The sequence below is a fragment of the Mytilus trossulus genome, chromosome 10 (assembly GCF_036588685.1).
Source record: "Mytilus trossulus isolate FHL-02 chromosome 10, PNRI_Mtr1.1.1.hap1, whole genome shotgun sequence".
Lineage (NCBI taxonomy): Eukaryota > Metazoa > Mollusca > Bivalvia > Mytilida > Mytilidae > Mytilus > Mytilus trossulus.
The window spans coordinates 44,124,379-44,143,959 of NC_086382.1; the positions used below are offsets into that span (position 1 = coordinate 44,124,379).

At 30.7% G+C, this 19,581-nt stretch overlaps 1 protein-coding gene across 1 annotated transcript; it reads left to right on the plus strand.

The window, feature by feature from the left end:
• Positions 1-10,819: 10,819 nt before the first annotated feature.
• On the plus strand, positions 10,820-15,335 carry LOC134686276 (uncharacterized). The gene is made up of 3 exons (XM_063545946.1): positions 10,820-10,844; positions 12,033-12,460; positions 14,113-15,335. Exons 2-3 carry the CDS (start codon positions 12,045-12,047, stop codon positions 14,525-14,527), a joined length of 831 nt encoding a protein of 276 aa, XP_063402016.1. The 5' UTR covers positions 10,820-10,844; positions 12,033-12,044; the 3' UTR covers positions 14,528-15,335.
• The last annotated feature ends 4,246 nt before the right edge of the window (positions 15,336-19,581 follow it).

A 19,581-nucleotide genomic window follows, 5' to 3' on the forward strand; every position in this document is an offset into this window, starting at 1 on the left:
AAGTGTCATTCTTTGTAAGAAACTTTCTCAATAGTTAAATGCAGTTTATTGTTTAAACTTAGTTTTAAACAATAATATTTCTGGCCCTATTTTTAGTGCATACAACTTCATCATTTATAGAATACTGATTGGGTAAGCATTTAATTTAGTAATGTGAAAATAATAGGCTAGGTTTAACTAATGATCATTGTTGAAGACTTCAAAAACGATTTCATTAAATTTTCAATCGGGACACTTATTTGCTGTATATAATGCAAGGCAGAATTTTATCTTATTGATTTATAAACCCATAAAAATCAAATATAGTTTCAATTATCACTTATTTAAATAAGTGAATGAATCGCTGTAAACCAAAATTAAATTCGTTGTAATATTGTGAGTTTTTTTTTATCGGAAATTAATTCTATATGTTATGTATGAATAGCTCACTTCATATCTCAATGGACTAAGATACAACGAACCGTGCATTTAGACAACCTTGAAATATCATATTTCTAAGAATAACCCTCGGATCAAAACAACCGAATAGCTTACATGAACTATCATAACAATATGGAGGTTTTTTCGGGGGTCGTACGCATAAAGCTAAGTTAATATTGGCCTTAGAAAAAACCTAAGTTAGGGTAACTTCGCATTTTTTACCTTAGTAGTATGCATACAACATCTTATACTTATTATTTCCTAAGTAAAATATAGGTTGTTTTGGGTCACGCTTATAAAACTCAAAACTTCACTTAAGTCTAAGGTACCTATGGAGCTACCTCAAATCTTCAAATATAGTTAAACATCTGTCAAATTTATACATTTATAGTATAATTATAGGTTGCACTTTGTAAATACAACTCTTTCTCAAAACACGCCTTTATGGGGAGATCTTAATATATTCATAGAAAATTAATTTTGTTAACATACTGGTTCAAAGTTTATGTGTTCTATGTCACAGAGACATAACTTGGGAATGTTACCAGTAAATGTACATGTGGATATTGTTTACATTGAAACTTTAGGTAAACTTTCATTGGAGGTAGGGGTAGTTAAGAAAATTAGTGTTAGTTCTAACTATGTTCAGGTCATATAAACGTTGAAATTAATCCATACAGCCCTATATTTTGACCTTTGAAAACATTTGTGGTGCTTATGAAGTTTCCATTCTATGAGAAGATTTTTTTCAAAACTTCATAGTAGAAGTGGTACAGTTTTAGCCGTAAATTTAGTTCCTATGGTAAATTGAATTACAGAAAAGAAAACTTAATAAAATCAACGGTACCAATTTTGTTGCACCAGATGCGCATTTCGACAATACATGTCTCTTCAGTGATGCTCGTGGCCAAAATATTTGAAATCCAAAGCATATATAAAAGATGAAGAGCTATAAACCAAAAGGTCCAAAAAGTATAGCCAAATTCGTGAAAGGAATCAGAGCTTTGCATGAGGGAGATACATTCCTTAATTTATAAAAATTTATAATATTTTGTAACAGCAAATTTTAATAACACAAAAAATCCGTATTTTCATGCCAGTACCGAAGTACTGGCTACTGGGCTGGTGATACCCTCGGGGACTAATAGTCCACCAGCAGAGGCATCGACTCAGTGGTAGTAATAAAATCAACGGTACCAATTTTGTTGCACCAGATGCGCATTTCGACAATACATGTCTCTTCAGTGATGCTCATGGCCAAAATATTTGAAATCCTTCTCATAGAATGGAAACTTCATAAGCACCACAAATGTTTTCAAAGGTCTTAAATTGAGGATAAAAAATACTATTAAATCGTTTGTTCATTACCAAATATTAACGATCATCTTAATTTTCTTAGCAGTACGTATAATCTAGATATTAAAAGATAACAGAGGGTAGTTATATAATGTTTACTTCATTCTATCCTTATTTCTCAATCTAGTAAGTATGTATACCGAAAAGTACTCAATGTTTGCGCACATGAAGTTCCTGCTAGTATTTTATTTTGTGTACTCTGTACACGTCCTTGTTTACAAAAATAATTCTGAAAGTTGAATTCTTGAAATACAACTCGTGGTTTCAATTGTAAACCGTTGATAATAAACAGTGTCTGTATCATGAAGGAATGACGAGATGAAGGACGTCAGTCATTCAAATCCCTGGTTTCTCTGTGGGGTGGAGGGAGAAGAACGGGTGCATCGATTGAATATTTAATGATTGAGTGTTTATCAAAAAATGCAGGGCAAATTTTCCCTAAATTGGTTTCTCTGAAACCAGCTCCTCCAAAGTTATGAAAAGGAACGATTAAAAATGACACTCCGTCAATTTTATGGACACCATCACGAATAAGTTGATACATACGATGTGTCTCTCTCTAAATTAACTGTAAATTAACTGTTTGTAAAAGTAATTACTACGGATTTTTGTATCCAGGCATATATAACCTTAGCAGAATTTGGCACCATTTTTTACAATTTTGGGTTTATAAGAAAGATAGTTTTGTTAGAAAGTAGAAGGGTCAGTTAAGCATTTTTTTTGTCAGATATTCGTACTCCTTTGTTTTTTTTATTAGATACAGGGAATAGTATGTTGCCCCATATTGCCAACTTTTTTCATACATGTAGTAGACTTCACTAGCTCAAGTTAAGATGATTTTCAAAATTAAGGAAGATACCGGTGTTAGATTGTTTTCTTTCGATTTGAGACCAGAATTAGACTTTTCCTGCCAATAAAAAAAACATATTTTTCAAATAGGAGTTCCTAACCTATCAATATTTTTCTGTGTTGACATGAATTATCATTGATATAGTCATTATGATAAATTAAGTTTTGAATTATTGAAATACTAATCTGAGCTTTTCTACCTCGTGAAAAGATTAGTAATAAATACCTTAGCAATATTTGGCAATACTTGTAGGAATGTTTGGTTTTCAATGTTCTACAACTTCGTACTTTATTTTGCCTTTTTACCTTTGTTTGTTTCTAGCGTAACGGATGAGTCTTTTGTTCTTTCACTAATGCTCTTCTTAATTATAGTATGGAGTATGAATTCAAGATTTTTTTTGTGAATTTCACATAACTGCATCTTTGGTTGTGGTAGTATTTAGTAAGTTCCAAATTTTAAATTATCTTATATCAACTATCAAGATCATTTATACCCTTGATTTTGAGATAGGGTACCTTAAGGGGGTTCGAGGGTATAAAAATTTCAGAAAAAAAGATAACATTTATTGTTCACGACAAATTGTATTTCTTACCTTACAACTTAGTTGTTACTTTATCATATGGAACAAAAATTATTGAAAAAAATCAATTCGTGTCGGCTCCAGATGACTTTGAAAATTAAGATATCATTGAAAAAGCTCTAAATTATCTCCCTTTAGTGCAAAAATGCCATTTTTTTGGCATAAAAATTTAGATATCTTTTCTGTAATTAGGTTCTTTTTTATTTTGATATTACCTCTTTTTCTTCTATTAGTTCAACAGATAAAAAGTACCTTAAAATTTACAAAAAGGATGCCTCTGTCTAAGGTATATTGTAAGCGTAAATGAACGGTGACGCATTTTTTGTATTTTATTTATAAATATAGCGAAATCCTATATTAATTTAAAATTTTGGTGAAGACCCGGGAGCACCCTTAAACCTAAAACTGCCATCACGTGTTCCTGTCATGTATCTTTCCATATTTTGAAACCATGACATTATAACTTAATATTTTTTTTTTTATTTTTTTTATGCTCCATTTATGGTCATTATGCTTCTTTCTATGTGCGTCCGTCTGTCCGTTCGTTCGTCCGTTCGTCTGTTCATTCGTTCGTTCGGCTGTCCCGCTTTAGGTTAAAGTTTTTGGTCGAGGTAGTTTTTGATAAAGTTGAATTTCAATCAAATTGAAACTTAGTACACATGTTCCCTGTGATGTCATCTTTCTAATTTTAATGCCAAAATTAGAGATTTTCCCCCATTTTCACGGTCCACTGAACATTGAAAATTATAGTGCGGACAGGGAATTCGTGTACTGGGAACAAATTCTTGTTCTACCTTATTTTATTCATTGTTAATTTTGTACTGGTGACGATTGTAAGCTTGACTGATTGAAGTACATACTTCTGTCTCTTTTTAATGATGATGTAACATAAACATGTAGTCTATTTTAAGCCCCACCTACGACAGAAGGGGTATTATGCTTCCCGGTCTGTACATCTGTTCGTTCGTTCATCCGTCTCTCCCGTTCAAGTACGTGAAAGTTTTTGGTCAAGGTAATTTTTAATGAAGTTGAACTCCGAACAACTTGAATCTTAGTACACATGTTCCCTATATATTGATCGATCTAATTTTCATGCCAAAACAGACTTTTCATACCAATTTTACGATTCATCGAACACAGAAAATTTGCGAGTGGGGCATCCATGTATTATGGACATTCTTGTTTTATATGTTTTTTTTCATTTAGTTTGTTGTCTCATATTCTTGTTAACTGCATTCCATTTATAACACGTTAAAACATTATAATTGGTATATAACACAATTTACCTTCCCGTGACACGCCTTCTTCTCTATAATCATAACCATGATGAATAGCATTAGATCCATCCTACAAAATGCACATACAAATGATAATAGCTTTAGTCAAAATTAAGATTTTTGTCGAAAAATTCCTCTCGCTAAGTATTCTCATGTTTATTAATTATTATTATTACGGAAGCATCAGTTGCAAATTCTTGTCACATATTTACAAGGATTCCATATTATACATAGTATATGAACAACAGTACTTGTCGTTTTGGTGTCTGTTGTTGTCAAATTATAAGCATTATTTCCAGAGTTATCTCCCTTATCCAAATCACATTCTTAAATGATAATATTAGTTTTTTTCTGTTATAGTTTAAGATAAATTTACAATGGAAACGAGAAGTGCGTCAAAAAGACAACATCTCGACACAAGAGCAGAAAACAGTCGAAGGCCACCAATGTATCTGTATTCATGTCAAAGGAATGTTTCATTGCGAATACTTTTTCTGACATAAAACATTTATTCTTCTATTGAAAGTAGTTCGAGATTGGAAAATAAGGAAATGATGTTAACACAGAAAATCCATTATTCATGTATTATCAATGTTATTTCAACTGAAAGGAAGGAGCTTACATTTTAATTTGCATAAGGATAGTCTATTTTAAAATGTGTGTGATAAGGATGATTGCCGTTATAATTATTACTGATTTTTAATCACCTATCAGTGTCATCAAAGGAATTTACAAAACAATGACTGAACACTTATGTGATGAGTTTATCCTAAAACACCTAACTATAGATGGACTGGTTTATTGTGAGCGAATCGGTAAAACTCCGCCCAGTCAAGTGAAATGAATCGAGTAATAAAAGGATGATAGGTTTTCTGTTGCGTGTATATGTAGCTGTTCAAACAAATTGTTACGCGTGCCTCAAGTGTACGTGTAAAAAAATAGTATGTGAACGTCTATAGTATATGCACGTAACAATACGCGTATTCTTGCGTACGTGAAGCAAAATAAATCTCATAATAAAACATCTTACACTTGAGGACCGTCTAAATTATATTACTATTTATGTTTATCAAATGTGTTTATTTTTTAAACGTAGGGTTGCAAGTTAATAAAAAGGACGTAAACGACACAAATACACGAACAAATTTGAAGGTAAACATTCCAAACAAAAAGTGATCACTATACCATAAAACATTGTCTACACAGCTACTTTTACATAGGAACTATTTCTGTACTAAAAACATGCAGTACTGGAAATTTTCTTTTAATATTTAGTAGTATTTCTTTACTTTAAAACTATTGTAATAGTTAGGTACTTGTATTTTACAGTACTTGATTTGTAATAAATATTTTGGTATAGATATAATACAATATTCCATTTTAGAAAATCAAAACTTGAGAATTGAAATAGAAAAACTTTCAAAATACTGAAAATGTAACGGTAGTAACCAAACATATGTAGTTCATAAATTTCAAATACAAATAAAGTACTGTAAATACAGATACCTAAATATGACAATAATTTTAGAGTAACAAAATAGTACTGAATATTAAAAGTAGATTTTCAGTACTACACAATTTTAGTACAGAAATAGTACCTATGCAAAAGTAGCTGTGTATAATACATTTATAAAATATAAATACACAATGTAAAGGTTTTAAAACCATGTATTCTTACCTCTTTTATTCCTCGAGTTTCAAACCCTTGGTTAGTTTCACTTGGACGATATGTGTTGCTTTTTTCCTCGTCGGAACAACAGTTTTTCATTACCACAATTACATTCAGTACTATATCGGTACATAACACCGCAGTAGCCGTGATAGTAAAAGCTGTTAACTTCCAATCTGATAAATGAAACTATAAAGCAACACTGCAATGTCGAAAATAACATCCAAACATTTATATACCATCATGAACTTTTGATATTTTGAGACTTTATATTCGGCCTTACTGTTGTCAGCATTGTTAGAAAATCTTGAAATTCTGTATACTAGTGAAAATGTTATAAAGGCATAAAAACACACTGCAAAAATAACGATCGAACAAAATAACAGGAATCCGCCTTCCCCTTCGTCTTTAGTTTTTCTGTTGACAAAACAAACAATAAGAAAGCATGCTATGTTGATCAAATATCCAATTCCTAGCCGTAATAGTAAGATCCTTACTTTCTTAATTAATATCGTCTTGTCTTTTGGATTATATTTTCCCTCTGGATTATTTCTACCTTCTGGATCATTTGTTACTTCTTAAGTATTTGTTCCATCTGGATTTTTTGTTCCTATATAGTTTGCAAATTTGTCGTAATTACTGAGCATGAACGAACATAACAAATCTGTATAAAACACACACGTTAACCTGCAACACATCTTAACTATCAAATAGGACCGATCTCAAATCAAATAGCATACATGCATTACACAACACTTTGCACACGTTTTTGAAAATCCTCAAAAATCAAAAGAATACAATATTCTAAAAACAGTTGATAAATTTAAAAAATGGATTCTTTTGGAAATTCCAGATCTGACTCCAAATACAAATTATTACTGTTCTAATCTGGTTTCATCTTCATTTTTAGTTCCACGTCATAAATTTGTAAATAACACCACCACTGTTGCAGTTTAATGGACATCACTATTGTCATTTAAATTCAATGAAGTAACCTCAGAACGTATGACATTAGCCAATTTAGATTATGTAAAACCGTAAGAACTCGCTATGAATTACACCTACTGGGATATTTTGAATAGAACAGTTACATGTATGAGTGATAATAGCAATTCGTGGTATCATATGGACCTGGCTTATACCTGTTATTATAAATAGGCGATTACCGAACGTTTATTTAAATTGTATTACACTCGAACTCATCTGTTGTATAAAAACATAGTATTTTACCTCGAATCCGTCAAGACTATATTTTAAGATGTGTTTTTCGGAAGATTTTTTGGATATTTCGTGTGCCATTCTTTTTGCGTTATATGAAATCCTTAAGTCTCCACAGGGTAAAATTGAGGAGAAGAAGTTGAAAGTTCTAATGATCCGCACAGCAATGGGACTATTTATCAATGTATGTGGATTTCTATTAATATGTGGAATAAACCGAACTGGCTATAGAGAAAGTGGATTATCTGTTACAATGTTCAGTATAATTTTAGTGTATAATGTGTTTTTCTACGGTGTAATGACATTTGCTTTAATGAAAGGATTTTCTTCCTTAGGCACAATCACATTCGAATGGCCTGGATATTTTAAAAGCTTCATTACTGTTTACCGGATAATGGACATCATCTTTGACATTCTGCTGTTTGTATACAATCTGTTTGCTGACCGTTGGAGATTCGAATTAACAACCAGTTTGATGATTCCCGTTATTATTTTTGATATTGTCTTGAATGTTACTTCTTTCGTCATATTTGTGCGAAAAAACAAGAAACCCAGGGTGTTATGATTGAGTTTGTTTGTAAGACAAAATCTCTATTATTTTTTTTTATTAAATATTTTTACGTCTTTTTATATTTTTATATTTATAAGATGCTTATTGTATTTACAAACATTATTACTATTTTTTTATTAAGATCACCTGTCTAAACATAATAAACAAATCCTCACAACAATTTTCTTTATACATATGGATATATTTATTAATAAATAAAAACGATACAACTTTAATTATTCTCATGACTATAATAGTGATTATTATTATCATTATTAAAGTAGCAAAGTATGTAATTTTGGCAAAAATGTTCATGCACATGTGGTAGCGTTCTCGTTTCAAGGCATGAGTTAAGTACATGTCAAGGTTCAACCGATGAGTTAGAAATTAGCATGTTATGCTATTTCGCTATATCACGCAGTATTTAGTAGTAACATGCTAAACTGACGTAATAGCCGTTTGCTACGAATAGTTTGAAACGATAGAATGATATATTATTGGCTTTGGAATGTTACCTTGTGAAAATTTACCAGTTATCTGGGTCGTATATATTAATTGTAAATCATGTAACATACTAGATAATTTGCTGTTTTAACCGTACGATTATTTCGTTCATAAGTTGTATGTGCTTTGACGGAATCCTGAGCCTATATTTCTGAAATTTGTGTTATTTTATGAATGTCATGTTTGTTTACATTCATAAGATAAGATACGAGAATTTACTGAAAGCCGGATTACATGAAATACTACAAACAGAGCTTTTTCGCAAAATTAATAACAATAACAACACATACAATATTTAGACAAATAAGACGTATACAGCATATACAAGACAATTTTAAAACAGCTTCATTGCATAAACATATAGGCACAAACAAGTAAAGCACTAAACTTGATTATAAGCACATGCAAAGCAGACGAATAAATAAGCTAACCTTCCAAATTTAGATAGATGTTTCCCAGTTCTTTTTTGTACATTTAACTGCATTGCTGCTTTTTTACAAATTTCAGAAATATGACTGTTAAGCTTGAGTTGATAATCTATTGCTACCAAGAAGTTTTACCTCAGTGTCATATAAAATTTCATTCCCATCAAATTTTTAATCAATATTACTATTTTTAGATTTATTGCCAATGGCAATAGCCTGAAATTTATCCGGATTAGCTTTCATTTTGTTACAAGCAAACCAATCTATTAAAACTCCACTTTCCTTTTCCAAATATATTTATTATTATAGTTGCTGGTATATGACCTTTTGAAGCACTTTGAAATATGTTAAATTTTTTTATTATTTTATGCTTTATATTTTTGTCAAAGGGTAAAAGTTAATAATTTGTTAAAATGTAATGAAAATGAAACAAAATCCAAATTAATTTGATTAAACGTCAATAACTGCACATCAACTCTCTGAGGTTTATACAATATTAATTTATTTTGTACGGTGTCGAAAGCTTTCCGCATGCCTAAAAACCACACGATTGTCGATTCATATATAAATTTGGCACAGTTATACCCTAAATGATTGCAAGTAACATCCCTACCACTAACTTTCAAACAAAAATGTTCCCCTTTCCTTAACTATATATTTACTTCCCGAGAGATACCAAAAATCCAACAGTGGCGCCATCTAATATTATATTATGAAAAGTAGCATAAAAGTCGAAGGAACAAATCAACCACTTCGTTATTTGTTAGACAGGTGTTGATTTACCAGTATAATACGCTTTTACAAATAACATACAAGCGAATATGCTGATTGACATCTACACATTTATGAAATACAAACGAACATTTAGGCAATTTACAAAAATTACAACTAAACATATCACAAATGTAGCACTAATTTACAATTAACAAAGGTTGAATTGACAAATAACAATTTCCAGAATTATAGAAATATACATACCACAAATGTACAAATTAACACATGTACTAGTAAACAAAATGACAATTTACAAATGATGTATTTTGAAATTACACAGTTACAAATTAAAAATTTATAATTTACAAATTAAGAATGTTTAACCAATTAGATTATGGACCTTTATCTTCAAAAGATTTTAGGATTTACCCTTCTCAGTATTGAAAAATAAATGAAACCGGGAAATAATGTTTTAATTTTTGGGAATTCTGGGTACAGTATATATAATTTCACGGCATTCTTGAACAACTCCCCTTTTACAACCCTCTTTTAATACTTTCTGTACTAGCATAGAAGACATATGACCTTTAATTATTGATTACCCTGATAAAGCAAGTACTTTAATGTTAAATAAAGAGTATTTTTATAAATAAACTCATCATAGATATTTATATAAATAAACTCATCATAGATATTTATATAAATAAACTCATCATAGATATTTATATAAATAAACTCATCATAGATATTTATATAAATAAACTCAGTATAAGATAGAATGTATCATCATTATTATTTCTATCATTAATGTTATCATTTTATTTGTTATTATTATTATTCTTATTACTATTATTATTATTATTATTATTATTATAATTATAATTGTAATTATAATTATAATTATAATTATAATTAGTTTTAATATTATTATTATTATTATTATTATTATTATTATTATTATTATTATTATTATTATTATTATTATTATTATTATTATTATTATTATTATTATTATTATTATTATTATTATTATTATTATTATTATCATCATCATTATTATTATCATTATTATTATTATTATAATTATTATTATTATTATTGCATAGCAATAAAAAAAAATCCCACAGAAAGTAGCCAAAAGTCAGCGTGCAATAAATTATTATTATTAATATTTTTTATTAGAGAATTAATTATGTCACACAAAAGCCTCCATACATACTGATTTTATTGATAAGACAAGGAAGTAAAGTGTATGATCAGATCGTTAGACGACAAGATTGGGTAAGTAATGCATTTTACTAAAACTGTTATTTTTCAATTGTCTCTTCCTATATTAACCAATGTTTCCAATTGATATCATCTTTGAAAATTAAATGCATATAAGTATAGAGAGTATCATTAGTTCTAAAGGTACTAAAAAAAAAGTAAAATCACAAAAATACTGAACTTAGAGGAACATTGATTTGAAAGTCCATAGTCACATGGCAAAATCAAATAACAAAGTCTCATCGAATTCCTTTATATTTACATTGATCCGTTAACTAAACTGACACTATAAATAAAATAGTCAAAAATGGGTACATCAGTCATCATCGTATAACAATTATAAAAGGAACAATTTAACAGAACACAAAAACATCTACTATCTACAAACATATTCATTGATTTGTGTGTCTGACGTCACATACATTTATCGTTCAAAGAAAATGTTCGTCTTTATAAATGTTTGAAAAAGGTGAGCTCTTACCATGTAGACAATAAAAAAAACATACAACTATACAAACTTAAGTCTAGTTTTGTCTCTTCTCACAAGATTTACGATAGCTCATCATCTGTAAATAGCTGTCGCTTTAGAGTCACATGATACGCAATGGTTGGATACTCACTCTATTAAAACATAATTTGTATTATCAATCAAATGACAGAGATTTACTGCTATGCTATAGCAAGGAATAGTTGTTCAATTATTCTTACAATAAAACTGACATCAAAAGGAACAATGTCCATCTTTTCCACTATATTTTTTTTAAATAGAAGCTGCAAGATTTTAACTCAATGTATTCCTCTTGTTGAAGGTATTCTTATTAGGCTAGTTCAAACCTGAGTGAAAGGTCATATGTCAAACGGAATTTGATGAGACTTTTGTTAAAGTGAGAGGTTAAGCGCTATAAAACCAGGTTCAATCTATCATTTGCTACATTGAAAATACTTGTCCAAAGTCAGGAATATGACAGTTGTCATTCGTCTGATGTGTTTGGTATAAATTAGTATAAATTATTCAAAAAGTATAAATTATTATGTATCATAAGGATGGGTTTTTTTTACCACAAGCAAGAAACCCTGGTCGTATTTGGCAATACTTTTTGAACTCCTAAATTACTCCTAGCCCATTTTTTATCAGTTTTGCATATTTTTTTTACAATAATGAGCTAATAAATCTATTATTTCCAAAGCTTACACGCATAATAGTTCCTTCCAGATATGGCACAAGTTTTGGCAGTTCAAGGAGACGTAAGACATGGTTTTTGTTACAACTGCACTTTCAACCATGACTTCGCCCGAATAACTGGACTAGCAGCTTCATCTAATGGCAATCTTGTTTTATGCGACCATAACAACAAGACTCTTATTTTAGTTGACAATATTGGAAATTATATTACCAAGCTGAATGTAGACAGTGAGCCATTCGATGTGGCTATTACATTTCAAAATGTAGGATATATTACTCAGCCTAATACAAGATCTGTATTGCAGATAGATCCAGAGAGGATGGTTGTTCTATCGAAACACACATGCAACGATTTAAAGACTACCCTGACATCAACGGTTAAGGGTTTAGGATCATTTGTCGTAAATGAGAAGGGATATTCCTTCATATATGATTACTCAAACATAAGGTTAGTCGATGTCATTATACATTATAAAGATGGTTTATTCTTCAGATTTTTAAGTTTCTTCCTTTCCAATTCATTAACGGGAAAGTCATTTTTAATTTGTAGCAAACCAATCAGGAGATTTCAAAATCTTGTGCAAAATGCAGGTTACATTATTAAAAACACAGAGTTGATATAAAGTAAATATTATGAGTTCACATTTAATTCATATATGGAGACGAACAATTCGTTAAATTCTGTATAAAACTGTTGTTTGGAAAGAAATTTACTAGTATTTTTTTTATTAATTTTGTGAATGATTTTTTATGGTGAATAACTAAGATAAATATATGCGTGTCTAACCTATAGTATGGAGCTTCAAGATATGTTAACGTTAAATTAAAGACTGATTGATTTATTGATCGATTGATTGATAAGCACTATAACAGTGCTGCTTCTTTGAGATCATTCGTTATTAGTTAGGGATGTCGGAGAGAACCAACAACCTTTGGTAAAATTTAAGTCAATTTAGATTGGGTTGCGATCAACTTATACGTGCGAAAACTCATCTCACCACCCATCAGATCAGTATTGCAATATACCACTTAATCAACTCAACCACCATTGGCTATTTTGAATTGTAGACAAATTTTCACAAAACAGTTATTCTAGGTGCTTTGATCTTTGAACAAGGTCATTTTTAAAATGTAAGATTGTGGTCAACAACCTCTTGTTATGTCGTCTTTTTTTTATCCAATTGAAATAAATCCCAAAAAAATAAAAGTTTTCACTGGAGAAGTTAATAACAATGGTCAGGTTGCTATATTGGAATTGTTAATGTCTGCCCTATGGCTATTCGAACTTTAAGGTAATTGCATAATAATGGTTTTAGAATTTAATTTCCTTGTTTAAACTCGAATTATAGTATGGATCGTCGCGATATTAATGAAAATAAATCATTTAGAAACTTGGTTGGTGCTGAACGCAACTTTAGTACTGCGGTGCTATTTTTGTGGCGGTCAGTTTTTTGTGGTGAAAAAGCAAGAGATAACAAACTGCATTCGGTAGGAAAACTGACAACATTGTCAACTAAGAGATTACAAGTTTAGCTCGCATGCCTCGTGCGAGATACGAGCTCGCATCCTCAGTTTTGACATGTCAGTTATGCTGTTTCGACTTCTTAGACCATTCGGTTACCTTTAAACTTAAAGACTAATTTTCATAAAATTGTAGATTATGGCAGGTGGATATATATTGGATCTTTTTTATACATAAAAATTAAATCAATCGAAAAAACACATCCCACAAAAGATAGAACACTGATCTCTGTAAAGCTTAACTTGCATTTCTGCCAACAGCAGCAACATTTTTTGTTAAAGAAAAAACATGATCATAAAATTTCTTCACGTCAGTTTGCAACAAAGAAAATTATTCTTAATAATCAATAAAAGAAATATACATTTTCATGTGTAACGCAAATAGATATTCAAAACCATTTTACGATGGTGTTTTCGAAATAATCTTAAATCAGTATACCTACCTACGAAAGCAACCAAGTAAACTTGTTACTTTTATTTTAATTAGTTTGGTGTTCTAGATCGCTGTTTTACCAAATTGCCTGCTGTTACGGTTATTGCTATGTTTTTTTTTGTGTGATCTAATTTAAATTATTTCAGTGCCATTGGAGACACTGGAGCATACACAGGTAATAAAGGAGTTTGTATTGGAACTGGTGTTGTGAAGACACATACAGTTGATCAAGAAACTTATTTTTCTTGTGCAGTTGGCACAAATGATATAATGATCAGAAAGAGAGGAATTCAAGCTTATAGTACTGAAAAAGATTCTAGCATCACAACAATTGACACACCGACTGATATATGTTCTAATGATAACAGTCACCTCTACGTCAGTGGACAAGGTTCAAACAACATACACAGACTTACACAGGCGGGAAAGGTGATAGATATACCACTTCATTCTCAGCATGGAATAAAACAACCGGTCGCCATGTGCTTCAACAAAACCTATACTAAATTATACATTGTCAATGAATGGGGAAAATCAGTTTTGGTTTTTAACGTTTGTTAATGATTGATCACAATGATCTTTGATGTCCTATTTATGGGCATTATGTGCTCTGGTTTGAGCGTTCGTTCGTTCGTCTGTCCGTCCGTCCGCCCGTTTGTCCGTCTGTCCCGCTTCAGGTCGAAGAAATATTTGATGAAGTTGAAGTCCAATCAACTTAAAACTTCGTACACGTGTTCCCTATGATACCGTACAGCGGCTTATTTTCGCAGGTGTAAAATTTCGCGAATTTCATTGAATAAGATTTACGAAATATTTTGGCGGTTTTTATTTTGGTGGATTATTGATACCATTGCATTAGCTCTTTAAATTGGTGGATTTTTTTTTAGCGCTTTTGATCTATCCGCGAAAAAAATCGAAAATTAACACCACGCGAAATTAACCCGCTTTTCGGCATGATCTTTCCAATTTTAATGCCAAATTAGACATTTCCCCCCATTTTTCACAGTCCACTGAACATAGAAAATGATAGTGCGCATAGGGCATCCGTGTACTTGGGACACATTCTTGTTTTTAAATATTCTAGTCAAATACACCATTAGATGTATGATTGTTGTATTTTATAATTGTATGCTAAATTAATTATATTTTCGCAAAAGTGATACGCAAATCCAATGTATAGTACCCCGGATAAAGTATTAATGGTAAAACTTATGATGCATATTATAATTAATTTTATGCAACAAAATGACTTGGTTATCTAGTGATTTGCTTTAAATAAGGACTAACATATTTTCTCTTGTGCATGTATGTATCTGTTGGTTAATATTTTTTGGATATTGCTTTTGCTCAAAACATTTTTCTGACAAATAAACTACATGTATATGTATCTGCCTTTTATTGGATATGCTTATTTTAACAACATCTTTTGCACATAAAATTTAGAACAAATGTATTTAAGAAAATTAGTTCAATAAAAATGTATCTTGCTATTATTTTCATTTTTTACGGTTTAAGCAGTCCTGAGGCTGTTGAAAGTTTCTATTAACAGCGCGCATTGAATGCACCATATGAAGGTCGTAAAGAATTTTTTTAGAATTGATTTGAACTTTCTTGGGTTTTCCTATTGTTTTGGATAGCTGAAAAATAATGTCTGTCTTTACCTTTATGAAGATTTTGTTTGGTATAATGTATTGCTTTATGATAGATATAAGATGTGATATAAGTGCAAATGAGACAACTCTTCTTCCAAGTCACAAATAATAAGAATAAAAAAAATATAGGTCATAGTACAGTCTTCAACACGGATCCTTGGCTCCTACCGAACAACAAGTTACAGAGGGCCTTTAAATTCACTAGTGTCAAACAATTCAAACTGTTAAACCCACGGTCTAATTTATGAAAAACAAAAGAGAAACGGAATCAGTAATGAACCGTATCAACAAAAGAGGGACGGACGAGAGATACCAAAGGGACAGTAAACTCATAAATCTAAACTTAACTGCCAACGCCATGGCTAAGAAAAGACAAACAGACAAACAATAGTACACATGATACAACATAGAAAACTAAAGAATAAACAACACGAACCCCACCAAAAACTAGGGGTGATCTCAGGTGCTCCGGAAGGGTAAGCAGATCCTGCTCCACATGTGGCACCCGTCGTGTTGCTTATGTGATAACAAATCCGGTAAATAGTCTAATTCGGTAGGTCACATACTAGTACATGAAAGGAAAGGGGATTGTTGGTACGACGATATCATTTGTGAAACGGTTATTCCATAACGGTCAACCAACTCGTGATGGCGTCCGTAAAATTTACGAAGAGATGATTTCAACTTTACCATTTAGAACTGGTGGTTTAATAGCTTCCTTGTGAGCAGCAAACCTCTATCAAGAAAAGCATGATAGGAAATGCAAGCACGGGAATATTGTATCAATTGGGAGATATATACCACGTATGCAAGTGCTGCTGGAATGTTGCTACTGTGGATTATTGTTAAACTTTTTTCATTCTTAATTTTAAACCTCCTTATATGCAGATTTTCTTGGGAAACTTGCCATTGGCTGTAAGGATTAAAAAATGCATTGGCACGTTTTCAAAAATGTGACTCAAACCCAAAATGTGTATTCCACAAATAAGCTGGATAGTGTTTATGTCGGTTGAAAAAGTATACGTCCTAACCAACTTTCAATTCCATTTTGCAAATTCAGAAATTGCATTTACTCGTTTGAAAATAAATTTCACAGTTAAAAAAATGCAGACATTCATGTAATGGATGGGAAAAAATAACAAAGTAACAAATGTAGAAATTATGTTTTACAAATCAAGAAATTGCATTTGTTCTCAAGAAAGACATTGCATTTGTTATAATGAAATACATTGCATATCTTTTAAAGAAAGACATTGCATTTGTTTTAAAGAAAGACATTGCATTTGTTTTAAAGAAAGACATTGCATTTGTTTTAAAGAAAGACATTGCATTTGTTTTAAAGAAAGACATTGAATTTGTTTTAAAGAAAGACATTGCATTTGTTTTAAAGAAAGACATTGCATTTGTTTTAATGAAAGACATTGCATTTTACTAAATTAAATTAAGAAATGTATAGCAGATATTCCCCTCAATGGCAAGTTTTAAGGAACTCGTTATCAAGAACAAAATTCATTCAAGCATCGCTAATCTGAATTTATGTTAAAAAGGCCTAATATTTTTTTCTTTCACACGATATGCATTTTTGAAAATAGTTAATATTGTCGGTAAAAAAATTGTTTCAGTTGGTTATGGGAAAAATATTATTGGAATACCATTAACTTTTATATGAGTATGCATATTTTCTAAGGTTTGAGATTAAATTAAATGTTTCGGCCTCGAACATGTAGAAATACAATGCGTTTGTTGTCATGTCATTCTCTATTCTTTTTGGATTGGTAAGTAAAACAAACGTCAATACTTTTATATGAATTTACAGCTACACATTTCTCTAATCTTAAAATATTATATATATCTAAAACAAGAAAAAGATGAGGTTTGATTGTCAAAGTGGATAGCTATCCACTAGTTAATTTGTAAGTTAAATTTATACTCACTAGTTTCAGAAACTTCGAAGCCAAATCGATTAATGCTCGTATAGTATCATCGTATACTAAAGGATTTGATGTTGTTACGTTCCATACAACTCATGATTGTTCTTATTTCTGTATAGCTGGTCAAAACAACATGTATGTCGGTAGGTCTTTAAAAGAAACTTGTAGCATTGCCACTATTGATACACCAACTGACATATGTTCTGATGACTATGGCCACATTTATGTCAGTGGACAAGGTTAAAACAACAAACACAGATTAGAAAATAAATCAGGGGTTTCACCCATTGTTTTAGACATACCACTTCATACTCAGCATGGTATTAAGCAACCAGTCGCTTTCTGCTTTAACAGACCCTATTCTAAATTGTATATTGTACATGAATGAGGGAAGTCTGTTTTGGTCTTTGATGGTTATTGATGACTGATGGAAAAACAAATGATCTTCTTATATATTGTTATAACATTTATTCTTTATATCATGGTTTATGATAATTTTAATAATTTATGCAAAAAAGACCAATGTAGCTCAATAACACATGTACAATTTTTGTCACTATTGTGTAAGTGTGAACCGTGAAACAAATGACTTTTAGTTCTTATAATTGCCACAATGATTCAACTTCATCGAATCGCTTTCTCGATTTGCAATATTTTGAGATTGGGGTATATGTGCTAAGTAAGACTATATTATTGATTAATATGGCACTGTATTTTTATATACGATAATGGAAAAAGAACCAATAAGTTTGATTTGCTAGTAATTGGTCGAAATTAGACGTTAACGTTAAACCAATGTTGAGTTTATTTGTGATTGTGTTTTTTCACTGTCATATGAGTTAATTATTTCAGTCATATGAATCTTCAAGTTTACTTCAACAATATATGAACTGCCACTTTTAACCATGAGCATATGATCAAGAAAGGCTTTTTCTTATCGAGGTCTGCAGAAATGTACTGTTTTATTGTCTTTTCGTACTCTCATTCGACGATAGTTTTTTTCTGTATGCAGCAACCTTAAACACGATACCTTAGCATAATAATTCACCAGATTATTTATTAAATAATTAAACAACTTTTAATTTACAATATTGATTGCATCACGCATATATATTTAAATAAACATTACTCAATCATATCACTTGGTTTTGACGTGCTTTATGATTGTGTTTTGATAGTTTGTTATAGTCAAAATATATAAATTTCAGCAACCAACATGACAGTTCAATAGCAGTCAACGCTTCAAATCAGTATTGATGTTAGATATAATGTCAAATATTTGATTAAAACTTTTGAATCATTTACATGCAACGTCATTAGTTTAATTACGGGACACATACACTTAAATTATAGAGAATTGAACGGTAACTCAAATATTAGAATATTTGTGTGTTTTCATTAAATAAGGATGTTCTTATCCCAAGCAGAAATACCTAGCCGTATTTGGCACAACCTTTTTGAGTTTTTGATCCTCTGTGCTGTACAACTTTGCACTTGTTTTGACTTTCGAACTTTTATATTAGGATTTCACTGGTAAGTCTTGTGTGGACGAGGCGCGTTTCTGGCATATTGGATTTTTAACCTGATGCCTTTTGTTAGCTATTTTTCATGTGTTTCTTTGTCTAATATGTTCTCCTGTTTATTTGTATCGTAGTCCTGTAATATTATGTTATCATTTTAATGTTATATTTAATATTGCCATTAAAGTGCGAGGTTTGGTATAGCACAACACCAGGTACAACCCACCTTTTTTTCTTTAAAAATGTCCTGTACCAAGTCAGGAATATGCCATTGTTATATTACAGTTCGTTCTGTGTGCTAACGTTTAACGTTGTGTTTCCGTTGTGTCGGGGTTTTTTTTCTCTTATATTTGAGTGTGAATTCACCACTTTAAGTCGTGTCACGGTTCTTTTCTATCCCGAATTCATGTATTTGGTTTTGATGTTATATTTTTTATTCTTGTCGGATTTTATCTAATTATTAGTTCGTGTCTGTGTGTGTTACATTTTAATGTAGTGTCGTTGTTCTCTTC